The sequence below is a fragment of the Symphalangus syndactylus genome, chromosome 1, assembly GCF_028878055.3.
Source record: "Symphalangus syndactylus isolate Jambi chromosome 1, NHGRI_mSymSyn1-v2.1_pri, whole genome shotgun sequence".
Taxonomy (NCBI): Eukaryota; Metazoa; Chordata; class Mammalia; order Primates; family Hylobatidae; genus Symphalangus; species Symphalangus syndactylus.
Genome location: NC_072423.2, coordinates 109,627,846 through 109,646,002, shown reverse-complemented (window position 1 = coordinate 109,646,002; position 18,157 = coordinate 109,627,846). Strand labels below are relative to the sequence as shown.

The 18,157-nt window shown below is 40.5% G+C and overlaps 1 protein-coding gene across 7 annotated transcripts in view; it reads left to right on the top strand.

Moving 5' to 3' along the window:
* Nucleotides 1–18,157, top strand: part of DOCK3 (dedicator of cytokinesis 3) — a 677,098-nt gene that overhangs the window by 597,868 nt on the left and 61,073 nt on the right. For all 7 annotated transcript variants that reach the window (XM_055275673.2, XM_055275643.2, XM_055275636.2 and 4 more), the window contains exons 28-32: nt 3,586–3,680; nt 5,356–5,431; nt 5,824–5,924; nt 6,200–6,258; nt 8,345–8,493. In XM_055275673.2, coding sequence (XP_055131648.1) covers nt 3,586–3,680; nt 5,356–5,431; nt 5,824–5,924; nt 6,200–6,258; nt 8,345–8,493 — 480 coding nt within the window. The remainder of the gene's footprint in view (nt 1–3,585; nt 3,681–5,355; nt 5,432–5,823; nt 5,925–6,199; nt 6,259–8,344; nt 8,494–18,157) is intronic.

Genomic DNA, 18,157 nt, shown 5'->3' with positions numbered 1-18,157 from the left:
TTTTATTTCTTTGCTGATCTTCTGTCTAGTTGTCCTGACTGTTAGTGGTATATCAAGTCTTCAACTATTGTTGAATTGTCTACTGTTACTTTCCATTCCATCAGTTTTTGCATTATATATTTTGAGGCTGTGTTTTTAGGTTGCATATATGTTTATAATTACAACTTCCAGACATAATTGACCCCTTTATCATTATAAAAATATACTTCTTTGTCTCTAACAAAAATTTTTGTCTTAATGTCTATATTGTCTGTTAATATAGCCATACCAGTTCTCGTTTGGGTAATATTTTCATGGTATATATTTTTCCATTCTTTTACTTTCAATGTATTTGTGCTTTTAAATCTAAAGTGTGTACCTTATAGATATAGTTGGATCATATTTTTAAATTAATTTTTCCCAACTCCATCTTTTAGTTGGAGTGTTTAATTAATTTATGTTTACTGTAATTGCCAATAAAGGTAATTGGTAGGTTTTACACCTGCCATTTTGCTATGTGCTTTATATAGGTCTTATGCCACCTTTGTTCATCTGTTTCTCGATTACTGCCTTCTTTTGTGTTAAATGTATTTAGTATGCCATTTTAATTCCCTCAGTGTGTGTGTGTGTGTGTATGTATGTGTATGTGTTTATTATAGGGCAGGTCTACAAATAGAAAATTCTCTCTGTTTTTACCTGAGAATGTCTTGATTTCTTCTTCTTTTTTTTTTTTTTTTGAGACAGGGCCTTTCTCTGTCACACAGGCTGGGGTGCTGTGGCACAATCATAGCTCACTGCCACATCAGTCTTCCCAGGCTCAAGCGATTCTCCCACCTCAGCCTCCCAAGTCATTGGGACTACATGTGCACACCACTACACCAGCTAGTTTTTCTTTTTTTTTTCTTTTTTTAATTTATTGTTGTAGAGATGGGGTCTCGCTATGTTGCTCAGGCTAGTATCAAGTTCCTGGGCTCAAGCAATCCTCCCATCTCAGCCTCTCAAACTGCTAGGATTACAGACATGAGCCACTGTGCTTTGCAGTTTCTTTAGTTTTGAATGGTAGTTTTGCTGGCTATAGGATTCTTTGTTGATGGTCTTTCATTTCAGACTTTGAATATTTCTGCTCTCTGCCTTCTGTCCTCCATTATATCTGATGATGTCACCTGTTAATATTATTGAGGGTTGTTTGTTGTTTTTATCTTGCTGCTTTCAAGATTCTCTTTATTTTTGGCTTTTGACACTTTTGATTCTAATGTGGCTATATGTGAATCTCTTTGATTTTATCCCCTGTAGAGTTTGTTGAGCTTCTTGGCTGTGTAAAGTTTTTTTATCAATTTGGAAAGTTTTTGCCCATTATTTCTTCCCATTTCTCTTTTTCTTTTCCTTCTGGCACTACCACTGTGTGTGTGTTTATACCCTTAATGATGCCCCACAGGTATCTGAGGCTCTGTTCATTTGTCTTCATTCTTTTTTCTTTTTGTTTTTCCTACTTGAGATAATCTCAGTTAACTTGGCTTCAAATTTGCTAATTCTTCTGCTAGCTCAGATCTGCTGCTGAGCCCCTTTAGTGAATTTTTCATTTCAGTTATTGTATTCTTCAATCCTAGAATTTATATTTGGTGTACTTTAAGTAATTTCTACCCTTCTTGTTGGTATCCTCTATTTGGTGAGTCATTGTTCTTACACTTTCCTTTAATTCTTTACGTGTGATTTCCTTCAGTTCTTTGTTTAAAGTATGTTCCAAGCAAGTCCAGTGTTTGAGCTACCTCAGGAAAAGTTTTTATTTACTTCTTTTTGCCTGTGTGTGGGCCATACTTTCCTATTTTTTTATATCTTATAATATTTTGTTGAAAACTGGACATTTTAAATAATTTGGCAACTCTGGAAATCAGATCCCTTCCCCACATCCCCAGGGCTTGTTATTGTTGCTTTTTATTGCTTTATGTTGTTGATGATGCTTGTTTCTTTTTTTAGTGACATTACTGGACTCATTGCTTTTTGGGATTTTTTTAGACAGGGTCTTGCTGTATTGCTCAGGCTGTAGTGCAGTGATGTGATCATAGCTCACTACAACCTTGCCTGGGCTCAAGAAATCCTCCCACCTCAACCTCCTGAGTAGCTTGGACTACAGGCATGCACCACCACATATAGCTAATTTTTTAATTTTTTGTAAAGATAGGGATCTTGCTATGTTTCCCAAGCTGGTCTCAAACTCCTGGCCTCAAGTGATCCTCTTGCCTCAGCCTCCCAAAGCACTGGGATTACAGGTGTGAGCCACCATGCCTGGACCCATTCTTTAATATTGATATTTTTTAATTATATGCAGTCACTAAAGTCTCCATGCAGTTAGTTAATGATCAGCTAATAACTGAACAGAGATTTTCTTAAATGTCTTAAATCAATCACTCTCCACATTTTGTTAAGGGTTTTTTTATATGTATGTGTTGGGGCTGACTGTCATTGCTCCAGCACTTTTCAATTCGGCCGTAGCCTTCACTTCCTGCTTGCCCAGAGCCTCAAGGTCAGCATAGGTGAGAGATTAGGCCTTCTCAGGCCTTCCCTAGAAATGTGCACAGACCTGCACTCATGTGTGGCCTTCTAGATTCCCAGGAATATGTCAGAGCTTTTCAAGGCCTCCTATGGATATTTCATTCCTCAGATTTTCCTTATAATTTTTTTTAGCCATTCTCTGGTTTGCCTGAAATGACCTGGCTGCTTCATGCAGCTGGGATGTTAAATTATATGGTTTTTTTTTTCCTCCAACAAATGCCTTGGGTATAGAGTTTTCCTCACTGAGTGAGCTCTGAGTCAGGTTAAATTAAGACAAACCCTATGAATGGAGTTTTTCCAGGAAGCTGCCAAGCAGGTCAAATAATAACAATTCTGGGGGTCGGGACTTTTTGTAGGAGTTCCAAAACCATTCTGTCCCTTCTAATGGCTGCTAGGCTCTGGTTTTCATGACTTTCATGATTCTACAGCAGCTTGTTTTTAAGGCTGCTGTGGAGGTGGGAGGGGATGGGAATAGTGCAAGTTAAAAATGCAACAAAACTCATTGTTATTATTCATCCATTTTTCTTGAGTAAACATTTCTTAGATTGTCACAAGCCTTTGGTTAACCAGTATTAGCCACCCCATTGCTTTCATGGACAAGCAGATTTTCAGAGGTCTTTACTCTGCCATTCCTAAAGTACCTCTCCCATCATTGTGTTCTTAATATCCAAAAAAGCATGTTCTTACAATCAAACGCTCAGGGGCCATGCCCCAGAAAATGAAGCCCATGGAATCAGTCGGACACCAGTTTGGCTAGACCTTAGTCTGTCCCATGCTTTGGGCTTTGTGGGTATAAAGTGGGTATAGAGCTGCTTTGGGCACTGTGGGTATAGAGCTACCTCTGTTCTGCACAGTTTGGGTCTGCTTCCATCTGGCCTGTGAGAGTACCCAGAACTCACTCTCATGTAGCCCTCTAAGAGAGAAACAACTCACAGAGAGAACCAGATCTAAGTCACTGGTCCCACCCATTGTCGTGATCTAGTGGCCAGAAGTGGCCTATTGAGGAGATGGATATTGTGGTGGTGGTATCTCACATCAGCTTTCCTCTGCTGTCAGGAATTTCTGCTGAAGATTTTTTGCGTGTTCCGGAACCTGATGAAGATGAGTGTCTTCCCTCGGGACTGGATGGTAATGAGACTGCTCACAAGCAAGTGAGTATGGAAGGGCTCTGTATCAGCATCACTGAGCTGTTCTCAGACTAAGAAGAGTATGTGTATTTCAGAGAGGGAGCACATGAGCAAGACAAATAAAGGCCAGGGCCATGGGAACAGAGAGGAGAGGGCAAATGGAAAAATATTTTTGTGTTTAGTAGATGATGGCACCGTAAGCATACAGAAGGAAATTTTCAGGATGTGAAATATAATATCCAGAGAAGGGTTCTTCCTTGAGGAAGGCCTGCTCAGTGGCCCATTGGCCTCTGCTGCCCTGTAGGTTTAGGCATTATTCCAAGCCTTCTTCTCAATTTGAATTGTGTTGTCTACCAGGCAGTGCTTGCCTCCCATAGACAGTGCCAGTTATCCACCTGAGACCTGGCTGCAAGGCTCTGACCACTTCTGATTACTGACATAGAATTTACTCTAAAGATAATCCTAACCTGACTGCCTCATTTATATTTCTAGCTTGTGCTTCCTCCTGGCAAACCAGACAAATGATGCATGTGGTAAGGGGCTGGCTCATCTGGTCTCTCTCTATTCAGAAGAAGGCTGCTTGGCCTCCACACTCTAGCCCATTGTTTCCTCCCACTGATCTGCCTTTTATATTGACATATAAAATACAGTGAAAGTGTTTGTTAGATATATTAGCAAGATACTAGCATGGTCTTTCCACTTTACACCTTTTATAAGCACTGTAACTTTTTCCAAAATACAAATGTTTTATAAAGAATAGAGGGATGATTGTAAACAAAGTTGCACAGATACTTCCTCAAATAGTGACTTTTCCATTTGAATCTTTCTTGTTTCTATCTCTTAGCTCCATTCAGAGCACTTCAGGCTCCCCAGCTTATCCCGCAAGAGCAGCTTTTTCTTTCAGAGCTTTGACCCTTTAAATTTTTCACCCCCCTAGGGGTGGACTAGTCTTTCTAATGCACTGTTTTTGTCATGTTCTTCTGCATCTAAGCAGAGGTGGCCACTGTTAGACGTAAGTCTCTTTGCCAGGTAGCCAAGGCCCTATGTAATGAAACGTACTGTCCCACTAGACTTCCTCTCCACTTCACTCTCTTGTTCCAGCAGGACAGCCTCCCATTGTCCCTTCTATGTGCCCAGGCTAAGATTGAGAGTGATTACTCAAGCTAGACCAAAAGAGCTGAATTCAAATGACACATAGATGAAAATAATAGTATATGACAAAAGCAAAGATTTATTAACTATAGAAACCTCTGTTATCCAGTATAATAATAAAATTATGTTCTAAGTCCTACAAAGTGATCATAATATCTCTTGATTACCCAGAGGTCCCCAAAATACTAGAACTACTCTGAACTGGCAGAAACCTTAAAGAACCATCGAACTCCTACCACCTTTTATAGGCAGGGAAAATGAGACCCAGAGAGAAGTATGAAGGCCAGGTAATGACAGAACTAGGTCTAGAACCCACTGATGTCCTGTGCTGTCCTGCCAACTGTGGGGCATTTCTCCAAGACTGGTTTTCTGTAGAGTTTTTTTCTATAGAGTTTGTACCATTTTCTCTTTCCTTTATAGTCACATCTTACATGGGAACAAATCGTACTCAAGAAGTTTGCACACAGGCTATAGACAGCTGATACCAAGCCATCAGATGCCATTGTTAGTCTTTTAATTCTGCCAATGCCTTGTTTCCTTACTGCAGTATTATAGTCACTACTGTCCAGTACCTGTCCTCTGCACTGCACAAGAATTTCACAGAGACTGACTTTGACTTTAAGGTAGGCACTCCTGAAATCCATCACTATTATTGCAATAACCTTAGAAAGCCAAAACCAAGCTCACTTGTTTTTTGCTTTATTAATAGATTCATAGTATCAAACAGCTTCCAAGCCTGATGATGATTAGAATATGACCTGGGATACCCCTGTTGGAAGTGTTGGTAGCCAAACTTCATGAGTACGCTTTCTAGTCCAGCATCAACACAATTGGCTTCAGAAGGAGTCAAGGGGGAAAAAAAGAAAAATTCTTGTTTGCAAAGATGTTTAAAAGGGAAAAAATGAGGATCTTAAGATTGTAAAATGGGTTCTATGCTACATGCATGTATTTAGTAACTCTCCCTACAAGATTAAGTTCTTAGACTGTCACGTTTTCTCTTTCTCTGTCTCTCTAGGTGTGGAATTCTTATTTTAGCCTGGCAGTTCTATTCATAAATCAGCCAAGCCTTCAGCTAGAAATTATCACCTCAGCCAAAAGGAAGAAGATTCTAGATAAGTAAGATAAATGTCTTAATGTCTTATATTCATCTCCTTACCGCTTGGCCAAATAGGGCTATGTTTCCATGAGAGTTCCTTCAGAGGTCCACAAGGTTCTCAGCTGGGTGGTTTCCCAGGGACCCAAGTGTGGGAGTTCAGTGGAGAGCCCAATGGCTTAGCACGTTGGGAAACATTAGAAACAAACAGTGCTGAAGTACTGACCTCATGGGTTTGCAGCCCTATCTTCCTGAACCTTCTCCCACTAACGGTTGGCTCCTGTGTTACTATTCTTAGGTATGGGGACATGCGTGTAATGATGGCCTATGAACTGTTCAGCATGTGGCAGAATTTGGGTAGGTTTTTTCTCCCTATTCTTCCCTTCTATATATTGCATAGCCAAATAGAAAGTAGCAAGACTAATAACGTCTCTCAGGCTTTATGAATGTTAATTCAGACCCAAGAGATCCTTACATATCTTTCACATAACACCTCAGATGGATGGTGTAGCACATGTGCTTAAAGCCCTTGGCAAGGAGAGTTTGTCTGAGAAATAAGACCTCAGTAATACATATGCCAAATCCCTTTTTTTAGGAACTAAAGTCAAAAGGAAAAAAAGAAAAGGAGGACTGTAGTAGTTTTTTCCAATTTGAGAACCCATTCCTGTAAGATCCTCCATGCTCTTCACTTCCCAGTCTGGATGTTGCAGGCTCAGAAGCTTAGATCTGAGATATCCAGTACATGAGCAAAGGTGTCTATTAATAAAGATTAAAACATTTCTTGGATCTCTGGTATTCATGTATCCAGATCAGATGCTTGACACCAATTGCATGGAGTAACATATAAGAAGAGAACTGCAACCTCTGAGTGAGATCAGTTTTGGCTTCCCTTCTTTGCACAGCTTCTGCTTTGAGTGCTTTGAAAATAGCCACTTCTTTGAATCTAAATTTGTCAGATCAGTGTTTTTGGTAGAATTTCTGGGTTGCCCTGGTGACTGAGTGGGCCATCCTGTGATATTGTAGAGTTCTGAGTGGCCTGTCAGGATGCTAGAGAACTATTATTATTTCAAGTGAAGTCTGCTTTCAGCTGAGCTCCTGGCTCTGAAGCTGTAGGAATGATGGTCATAAAATCTCCAGTCATCTGTTAACCATCCCCCCCACTAACCTAGAGGCAGCAAGTAAGATATGAAGTATTTCTGCCGGCGGGAGGGCCTTCTATTCATGAGTGAGGATGCATTTTCCTCAAGCAGACTTTCCAGCACTCTGGTTCCCTGTATCCAGCACAGTTTGGAAATGGATTTTAACCCAAAATTGACTCTGAAATTCCCAGGAATGCAAAAGACTGGCTATTGTGCCAAGTACCAAAATTGGGATATACTGAACCAGCCTCAGGGCTAAACATTTGCTTCTTAGGTTTTCAAAATGGAATTTTTTTAAATTCCAGATTTGCCTGATAAAGCCTTTTCTACCTCATTTCTTTTGTTGGAAATGACATTCTCTGGTCCCCAAGAAATGGTTTTACTTGGTTGTAGCATTCATTGCACAGACCCACAGTTTATCTCCTCCTTAGTCTCTGAAGGACTGAGAGCAGAGCTCTGAAAGATGGTTCACTCTATTTTACCATTGCAAGGAAGAGAAAAACCTATCCCACCATCCACAGGACTGTCTCTGGCTTCTGGTAACATACCCTAGATGGCACGCCAATGAGAGGGAAACCCACATCACGCACTTACCATGGAAATGCTTCATTAAGGAAGTTGAGGGTTGAGCTGAGCCAAGTAGGGGTAATGGTACCATCAGAAATGCAATATGAACACAAAGGGAGTTCAGGGTGGGTAAAGAGAGAATCTCTAAGCCAGCCTTTTAGGGTAGGGCTGTGCAGGAGGCTCCTGCTAGCTCAGGAGGAGGACTTCTTTGGCCTACATGAACATAGGCAGTGTAAAAGTCCATGGACTTATTAGACCTCTGGTGGCTAGACCAGGGATTGGATATCCTCATCACTTAAATGTCTCTGGGCTAGAGCTAGAAACTCCAAGGAGAGTGCATTGTATTTAAGCAGAAATATATGGGTTTTTCTTGTTAAATAAACACTGTGAATAGACCATCTGACACTCATAGGTTACTCAGAAACCTATTCTGTCTCAAGTAGCAAACTCTGTTCCTTCATCTCAGAGAGATTTTCAGGTAGTTTGTGGGACCTGTCAGGAAATTCTTTGGAAAAGCAGTTTTGTGACTGTTGCGCATTTGCTTTAACTGGGCTAGGCCAACTTTATCCATAAACTCTAAAAAGTTCAAGGAGAGTATCTCAGAAAACCATAGGGGAGAGCTTGCTTTGCTCTCGGAAGCTTCCAGTATAGATTGTAGCATGTGTTGTGGCCCCGTTTGGGAATCTTCCATGGAAGGAGCAAAGCAGGCATAAACTAATTTGGGTTTTGTTTTTCAGGTGAACATAAGATCCACTTTATTCCGGGAATGATTGGTCCTTTTCTGGGTGTGACACTGGTCCCACAGCCAGAAGTACGGAATATCATGATTCCCATCTTTCATGACATGATGGACTGGGAGCAGAGAAAAAATGGCAACTTCAAACAAGTAAGACACCTGGCAGTTTTCAGGGTATTCTCTGGAATGGATCCCTTCTGCTTAGGCAGGTAGCCTAGATAGACCAAGCCATGATTCTAGTGGGGATGGGCTGTAGCTTGGCTAATTTGAATCCTGTTCAAGGGTTTTCCCTTACTTGCTGGCCAAAATTGATTTGTGGATTTTCTTCATGAAGTTAGAGGCCAGAAAATAATGAGGCCAGGAAAGAATGAACATCACTATAACTTTCTGATCAAGGAGAGAATGATTGAGACTGTAGCCTCCCAGTTTCATTCATGATAGGGCCCTGGGAGTGTGATGCTATTCCTTTACTGAGGATTTTCACTGTATAATCTAGGCATTTCTAGGGCTGCAGCCCAGACCAGATGACTTCTCATGGCTCAGGTAGCCCAGCATTTTACAGACTACTGCACAGAGGGGTTGGTCCAGGAGATACAGGCCCCTTGGCTTCCAACTGAGTGGCTTCAGGCTGTCCTCCTGTGTAGTTCTTTTGCCACCACTAAGTGTAGGAGATGGCCCCTGCCTTTATATCTGTAGCTCCAGGGGATAGTACCAGGACCAATGGGGCTAATGGTGAGGAAGCCAATTTTAGCTAATAAAATAAATAACTTGCTAACAGCAAAAACTGTCCACTGTAAGCAGGCCTGCTTTGGGAGATAGAGATTTTCTCTCTTGGCAGATGATCTTCAAGCAGAAGCTCCCAGGAAACCTCTAGGGGAATTTTCTGTATTGGCTTGGGAATTGTACCAGTTCCTCACTAAGCTCCTTCCGAGCCTATGATTCTGGGATGAACCAGTGGTCTTAGAATAGGTGACTGTAACAGTGAGAAGTAGACCAGGCAAACAGTAATTTTTAAATATTTATTTATTTTTAAATTTACATAGAGTAAAATGTATTCTTTTTGATTTACAGTTCTGTGTGTTTTGGCAAATGCATAATCGTGTAACCACCACCACAATCGAGAGTTTTTGAATACTTAAAAATTCAGTCTTGCTGTCTATTTGTAGTCAAACCTTTCCCCTATTCTTAACAAATGCAACCATAGGTCTGTTCTTCATCACTATAGTTGTGCCTTTTCTAGACTGTCATATAAATGGAATCAAGCAAAGTGTAGCCTTTTGAGACTGGCCCCTTTCACTTAGCATAATGCTTTGAGAAATTCATCCATGTCACTGCTTGTATCAGTAGTTTTTCTATGCTGAGTAGTATTTAGTTCATTCATTCACCATTCAGAAGACATTTGGGTTATTTCCTTTTTTGTGGATTATAAATAAAGCCACTAAAAACATTTCTTTACAGGTTTTTGTATGCATATAAGCTCTCATTTTTCTTGAGTGAATACTTAGGAATAGGATTGTTGGGCCTTGTGACAAGTTTATAATTAGCTTTTGAAGAGGTTCTCAAACTCTTTTCTAAAATAGCTATACCATTTTGAAGTCCCAGCAGCAGTATATAATCGATTGCTCCACATACTAACCAGTACTTAGTATTGTCTGTTCATTTGTTTTAACCATTCTAATAGGTGTGTAGTTGTATATCATTGTGGTTTTCATTTCGGTTTTCATTTCTATTTCCCTAGTGACTAATGATGTTGAGCATCTTTTCATGTGCTTATATACCATCCTTATATTTCTTTGGTGAAATGAGTTCAAAGCTTTTGTTCATTTTCATTTGAGTTGTTGCTTTCCTTATTGTTGAATTTTAGGGTTCTTTATATATTCTATATGTAAGTCCTTTGTTGAGCATATGATTTACAGATATTTTCTGTAAATCTTTAGCTTATCTTTTCATTTACTAAACAATATCTTTCTTAGAACAAAAGTTTTTAATTTTTATGAAGTCAAATTTGTCAATGTTTTTCTTTTATCGATCATGCTTTTGGGGTCATACCCCAAGAACTTTTTCTTAACATAGGGCCACAAAAATTTTTCTCCTGTCTTTTCTTCTAGAGGTTTTACAATTTTACATTTTAAATTTAGATCTATGATCTATTTTGAGTTGATTTCTGTATAAGGTATGAAGGATGGATCAGGTTCTTTTTTTTATTTTGCAACAAGATGTCCAATTATTCCAGCATCTTTGTTGAAAAGAGTATCCTTTCTTCAGTTGTCTTTCTGCCTTGGTCAAAAATCAATTGCCAAAAAAAAGAAAAACAAATGGGTTTGGACAAGGAGAAGCTTAAAAAAAAGAAAAAGAAAAAAGAACTTTGAAACTTTGTATTCAAAGTTAGGAGGAATAAGCTTTAGTGAGCTATTGCACCGCATGGTGACTGTAGTTAATAATAATGTATTGTTCAAAAATTAGCCAGGCATGGTGCCACATGCCTGTAGTCCCAGCTATTCAGGAGGCTGAGGCAGGGGAATTGCTTGAACCCAGGAGGTGGAAGTTGCAGTGAGCCAAGATCGCACCACTGCACTCCAGCCTAGGCAACAGAGCGAGACTTCATCTCAAAATAATAATAATAATAATAATGTATATTTAAAAATTGCTAAAAGAGTAGACTTTAAATGTTCTCATTGCAAAAAAAATAATTAGGTGAGGTGACAGATATGTTAATTAGCTTGATTTAACCATTTCACAATGTATACATATATCAAAACATCATATTGTACTCCATAAATAGATATAATTATTGTCACTTAAAACTACTTAAAAAATCAATTGACCATATTTGTGTGAATCTCTTTCTAGACTCTAGTCTTTCCGTAGATCAGTATGTTTATTCTTTCATCAATACCACACTACGTTATTATAGTAGCTTTATAGTTAGTCTTAAAACTACATGGTGTGGCCGGGCGTGGTGGCTCACGCCTGTAATCCCAGCACTTTGGGAGGCCGAGGCAGGTAGATCACAAGGTCAGGAGATCGAGACCATCCTGGCTAACACGGTGAAACCCTGTCTCTACTAAAATTACAAAAAATTAGCCAGGCGAGGTGGTGGGTGCCTGTAGTCCCAGCTACTTGGGAGGCTGAGGCAAGAGAATGGCATGAACCCCGGGGGGGCGGAGCCTGCAGTGAGCCGAAATCCCGCCACTGCATTCCAGCCTGGGCGACAGCAAGACTACGTCTAAAAAAAAAAAAAAAAAAAAAAAAAAAAACAAAAAACTACATGGTGTGAGTCTGTCTTCCAGCTTCGTTCTTTTTTTTTTTTTTTTCAGTATTGTGTTAGCTATCTAATTCTTTTTCCTTTCTTAAATAAATTTAGAATCAGCATGTCAATATCTATAGCATTCCTGCTGGTATTTTGACTGGGATTGCAGTGATTCTATAAATCAAATTGTGGGCTGGGCACAGTGGCTATGCCTGTAATCCCAGCACTTTGGGAGGCCAAGACAGGCGGATCATTTGAGATCAAGAATTTGAGAGCAGCCTGGCCAACACACTGAAACCCCATCTCTACTAAAAACATAAAAATTAGCCAGGCGTGGTGGCAGGTGCCTGTAATCCCAGCTACTTAGGAGGCTGAGGCAGGAGAATTGTTTGAACCTGGGAAAGGGAGGTTGCAGTGAGCTGAGGTCGCACCACTGCACACCAGTCTGGGCAACAGAGCAAGACTCTGTCTCAAAAAAATTTATATATATATATATGTATATATCAAATTGGGAAGAATTGATGTCTTAATAGTCCATGGAAACAGTATATCTTTCCATTTATTTAGGTGTTCTTTTATTTCTTTCATCAGTGTTTTGTATACAGATCTTACACATGTTATTTAATTTGTATGTATTTCCTGTTTTTTGGTGCTCTTCTAAATAATTCCATGCAACTGAATGATGTTGATTCTTTGAAGAGGTTTTAGACTCCCTTTATTGTCAAGTATGCAGCATTTCAAAAAATTGTTCTACATGAACTTGAAAACAATGGGTATTCTGTGGGTGAGGGAGTAAAATTTATGTTTATCTAGTAGCTCAAGCTCCTTAATTATATTGTTTGAACTTCTGTAGCCTTACTAATGCTTTGCTACTTGATCCATTGGTTTTAAGAAAGTTCAATTAAAATGTTCCACTTTGTTTATATAAATAAATAAATGATTGCAATTTTTAAATTTTGTTTTATTTTCGTTTCTAGGATATAGAAATTCAACTGATTTTTATATATTAACATTATATCCTGTATTCTCGCTAAACTTACTTATTCTGGAAGCTTTTTTGCAGATTCCTTGGGATTTTCTATTTAGACAATCATGTCACCTGGGAATAGAGAGTTTTATTTCTTCCTTTCTACTCTATATATCTCTTATTTTTCTTGCCATATCACATCAGCCAGGACCTCCAGGATGATGTTAAATAAGAGCAATGAGAAACTTGCTTTGTTCTTAGGAGAAAGTATTCACTAGTGTTTTTACCAGTGAATATGATACTATCCTTATGTGCTTCTCCTATTAAACAAATAAATAAATATGATACTAGCTCTAAGTTTTTTTATAGATTCTTTTTATCATGGGTAAATAGTATTTAAGATAAATCAATTTGGGAGTGTGTAGCTCTAATGCCTCCAGGTCTTTGGGAAATAATAACTTCAAACAAAAAAGGAACTGTTACTTTTCTGTATTGTCACAACTTGTGCCTTCTAAATGTGCAAAATGCACAACACCTGATTAAAAAAAAAAAACTGTTACCAAGAAGTGGATGACATTGCAGAGCTGCACTGTGGGTCATCTGAGTCAGCTGAAAATGGGGCTGGGTTGCATTCCACCATCACTAACACTGACCAGCCTAAAAATACTTTTTCTAATTATAGAACAATATTTATTTAATGTAGAAAAATTTAAAATGCAATAGTGGGCCAGGCGTGGTGGCTCACACTGGTAATCCCAGCACTTTGGGAGGCCGAGGCAGGTGGATCACAAGGTCAAGAGATCCAGACCATCCTGGCCAACATGGTGAAACCCTGTCTCTACTAAAACTACAAAAATTAGCTGGACATGGTGGTGTGTGCCTGCAGTCCCAGCTACTTAAGAGGCTGAGGCAGGATAATCGCTTGAACCTGGGAGGTGGAGTTTGTAGTGAGCCGAGATTGCACCACTGCACTTCACCCTGGTGACAGAGCGAGACTCCATCTCAAAAAAAAACAACACGATAGCTGTAACGAAAAATTTTAACCCATAATCCTACCATTGTTAGGAACTTGGAGAGGAGGCAGTTTATGTCTTTTTTAGACTTTTTCTTCTCAATACATAGGCTTTTTTTAACTTAGAAAATGAAATTGTTAGAGGGCTGGCAAGATGGCCGAATAGGAACATCTCCGGTCTGCAGCTCCCAAGATCAACACAGGAGGCGGGTGATTCCTGCATTTCCAGCTGAGGTACCCAGCTCATCTCATTGGGACTGGTTGAACAGTGGGTGCAGCCCACAGAGGGTGAGCCAAAGCAGGGTGGGGCGTCACCTCTCCCAGGAAGCACAGGGGGTCGAGGAATTCCCTTCCCTAGCCAAGGGAAGCCATGAGGGACTGTGAACTGTGCAATCTGGCCCAGATACTGCACTTTCCCCATGGTCTTCACCACCCACACACCAGGAGATTCCCTCCAGTGCCTACGCCACCAGGGCCCTGGGTTTCAAGCACAAAACTGGGTGGCCGTTTGGGCAGACACCAAGCTAGCTGCAGGAGTTTGTTTGTTTTGTTTTGTTTTGTTTTCCATACCCCAGGGCACCTGGAACGCCAGTGAGACAGAACCCTTCACTCCCCTGGAAAGGGGGCTAAAGCCAGGGAGCCAAGGGTTCTGGCTCGGTGCCTCCCACCCCCACGAAGCCCAGCAAGCTAAGATCCACTGGCTTGAAATTCTCGCTGCCAGCACAGCAGTCCAAGGTCGACCTGAGATGCTCGAGCTTGGTTGGAAGAGGGGCTTCTGCCATTGCTGAGGCTTGAGTAGGTGGTTTTACTCTCACGGTGGAAACAAAGCCACCAGGAAGTTCAAACTGGGTGGAGCCCACCACAGCTCAGCAAGGCCACTGCAGCCAGACTGCCTCTCTAGATTCCTCCTCTCTGGGCAGGGCATCTCTGAAAAAAAGGCAGCAGCCCCAGTCAGGGGCTTATAGATAAAACCCCCATTTCCCTGGGACAGAGCACCTGGGGGAAGGGGTAGCTGTGGGCACAGCTTCAGCAGACTTAAACATCCCTGCCTGATGGCTCTGAAGAGAGCAGCGAATCTCCCACCATAGTGTTTGAGCTCTGCTAAGGGTCAGACTGCCTCCTCAAGTGGTTCCCTGACCCCCATGTCTCTTGACTGGGAGACATCTCCCAGTAGGGGCCAACAGATACCTCATACAGGAGAGTTCTGGCTGGCATCTGGTGGGTGCCCTTCTGGGATGAAGCTTCCAGAGGAATAAACAGGCAGCAATCTTTGCTGTTCTGCAGCCTCCACTGGTGATACCCAGGCAAACAGGGTCTGGAGTGGACGTCCAGCAAACTCCAGCAGACCTGCAGCAGAGGGGCCTGACAGTTAGAAGAAAAACTAACAAACAGAAAGGAATAGCATCAACATCAACTAAAAGGACATCCACACAGAGACCTCATCTGAAGGTCACGAATATCAAAGACCAACGGTAGATAAATCCATGAAGATGGAGAGAAAACACTGCAAAAAGGATGAAAACTCCAAAAACCAGAATGCCTCTTCTCCTCCAGAGGATCACAACTCTTAGCCAGCAAGGGAACAAACCTGGACGGAAAATGAATTTGACAAATTGACAGAAGTAGGCTTCAGAAGGTGGGTAATAACAAACTCCTCCAAGCTAAAGGAGCATGTTCTAACCCAATGCAAGGAAGCCAAGAACCTTGAAAAAGGTGAGACAAATTGCTAACTGGAATAACCAGTTTAGAGAAGAACATAAATGACCTGATGGAGCTGAAAAACACAGCACGAGAACTTTTTGAAGCATACACAAGTATCAATAGCCAAATCAATCACGTGGAAGAAAGGATATCAGAGATTGAAGATCAACTTAATGAAATATAGCGTGAAGACAAGATTAGAGAAAAAAGAATGAAAAGGAATGAACAAAGCCTCCAAGAAATATGGGACTATATGAAAAGACCAAACGTATGTTTGATTGGTGTACCTGAAAGTGACAGGGAGAATGGAACCAAGTTGGAAAACACTCTTCAGGATATTATCCAGGAGAACTTCCCCAACCTAGCAAGACAGGCCAACATTCAAATTCAGGAAATACAGAGAACACCACAAAGATACTCCTCGAGAAGAGCAACCCCAAGACACATAATCGTCAGAATCACCAAGATTGAAATGAAGGAAACTATGTTAAGGGCAGCCAGAGAGAAAGGTCAGGTTACCCACAAGGAGAAGCCCATCATACTAACAGTGGATCTCTCTGCAGAAACCCTACAAGCCAGAAAAGCTAGAAGAGAGTAGGGGCCAATATTCAACATTCTTTTGTTTTTGTTTTTGTTTTTTGTTTTTTTTGTTTTGTTTTGAGATGGAGTCTTGCTTGGTTGCCCAGGCTGGAGTGCAGTGGTGCAATCTCGGCTCACTGCAAGTTCCACCTCCTGGGTTCATGCCATTCTCCTGCCGCAGCCTCCAGAGAAGCTGGGACTACAGGTGCCCGCCACTATGCCTGGCTAATTTTTTTGTATTTTTAGCAGAGACGGGGTTTCACCATGTTAGCCAGGATGGTCTCGATCTCCTGACCTCATGATCTGCCCACCTCAGCCTCCCAAAGTGCTGGGATTACAGGCATGAGCCACCACGACCAGCCAACATTCTTAAAGAAAAGAATTTTCAAGAATTTCATATCCAGCCAAACTAAGCTTCATAAGCAAAGAAGAAATAAAATCCTTTACAGACAAGCACATGTGGAGAGATTTTGTCACCACCAGGCCTGCCTTACAAGAGTTCCTGAAGGAAGCACTAAATATGGAAAGGAGTAACCGGTACCAGCCACTGCAAAAACATACCAAATTGTAAAGACCATCAACACTATGAAGAAACTGCATCAACTAACAGGCAAAATAACTAGCTAGCATCATAATGGCAGGATCAAATTCACACATAACAATATTAACCTTAAATGTAAATGGGCTAAATGCCCCATTTAAAAGACACAGACTGGCAAATTGAATAAAGAGTCAAGACCCATCGGTGTGCTGTATTCAGGAGACCCATCTCACATGCAAAGACACACATAGGCTCAAAATAGAGGCATGGAGGAATATTTACCAAGCAAATGGAAAGCAAAAAAAAAAAAAAAAAAAAAAAAAAAGCAGGGGTTGCAATCCTAGTATCTGATAAAACAGACTTTAAACCAACAAAGACCAAAAGAGACAAAGAACTGCATTACATAATGGTAAAGAGATCAGTGCAACAAGAAGCACTAAGAGACAAAGAAGTGCATTACATAATGGTAAAGAGATGAATGCAACAAGAAGCACTAATGATCCTAAATATATATGCACACAATACAGGAGCACCCAGAATCATAAAGCAAATTCTTAGAGAACTACAAAGAGACTTAGACTCCCACACAATAATAGTGGGAGTCTTTAACACCCCACTGTCTATATTAGACAGATTAACAAGACAGAAAATTAACAAGGATATCCAGGACTTGAACTCAGCTCAGTACAAGCAGACCTAGTAGACATCTACAGAACTCTCTACCCCAAATCAACAGAATATACATTCTTCTCAGCACCACACTGCACATATTCTAAAATTGACCACATAATTGGAAGTAAAACACTCCTTGGCAAATGCAAGAGAATGGAAATCATAACAAACAGTCTCTCAGACCACAGATTAAGAAACTCACTCAAAACCGCACAACTACATGGAAACTGAACAACCTGCTCCTGAATGACTACTAGGTTAATAACGAAATGAAGGCAGAAATAAAGATGTGCTTTGAAACCGATGAGAACAAAGACACAACGTACCAGAATCTCTGGGACATATTTAAAGGAGTGTGTAGAGGGAAATTTATAGTACTAAATGCCCACAAGATAAAGCAGGAAAGATCTAAAATTGACACTCTAACATCACAATTAAAAGAACTAGAGAAGCAAGAGCAAACAAATTCAAAAGCTAGCAGAAGACAAGAAATAACTAAGATCAGAGCAGAACTGAAGGAGATAGAGACACACAAAAACCCTTCAAGAAATCAGTGAATCCAGGAGCTGGTTTTTTGAAAAGATCAACAAAATAGAATAATAAGAGCTATTTATGACAAACCCACAGCCAGTATCATAACTGAATGGCCAAAAACTGGAAGCATTCCCTTTGAAAACCAGCATAAGACATAGATGCCCTCTCACCACTCCTATTCAACATAGTATTGAAAGTTCTGGCCAGGGCAATCAGGCAAGATAAAGAAATAAAGGGTATTCAAATAGAAGAGAGGAAGTCAAATTTTCTCTGTTTGCAGATGACATGATTGTGTATTTAGAAAACTCCATTGTCTCAGCCCAAAATCTCCTTAAGCTGATAAGCAACTTCAGCAAAGTCTCAAGATACAAAATCAATGTACAAAAATCACAAGCATTCCTATACACCAATAACAGACAAACAGAGAGCCAAATCAGGAGTGAACTTCCATTCACACTTGCTACAAAGAGAATAAAATACCTAGGAATACAAATTACAAGGGATGTGAAGGACCCCTTGAAGGAGAACTACAAACCACTGCTCAAGGAAATAAGAGAG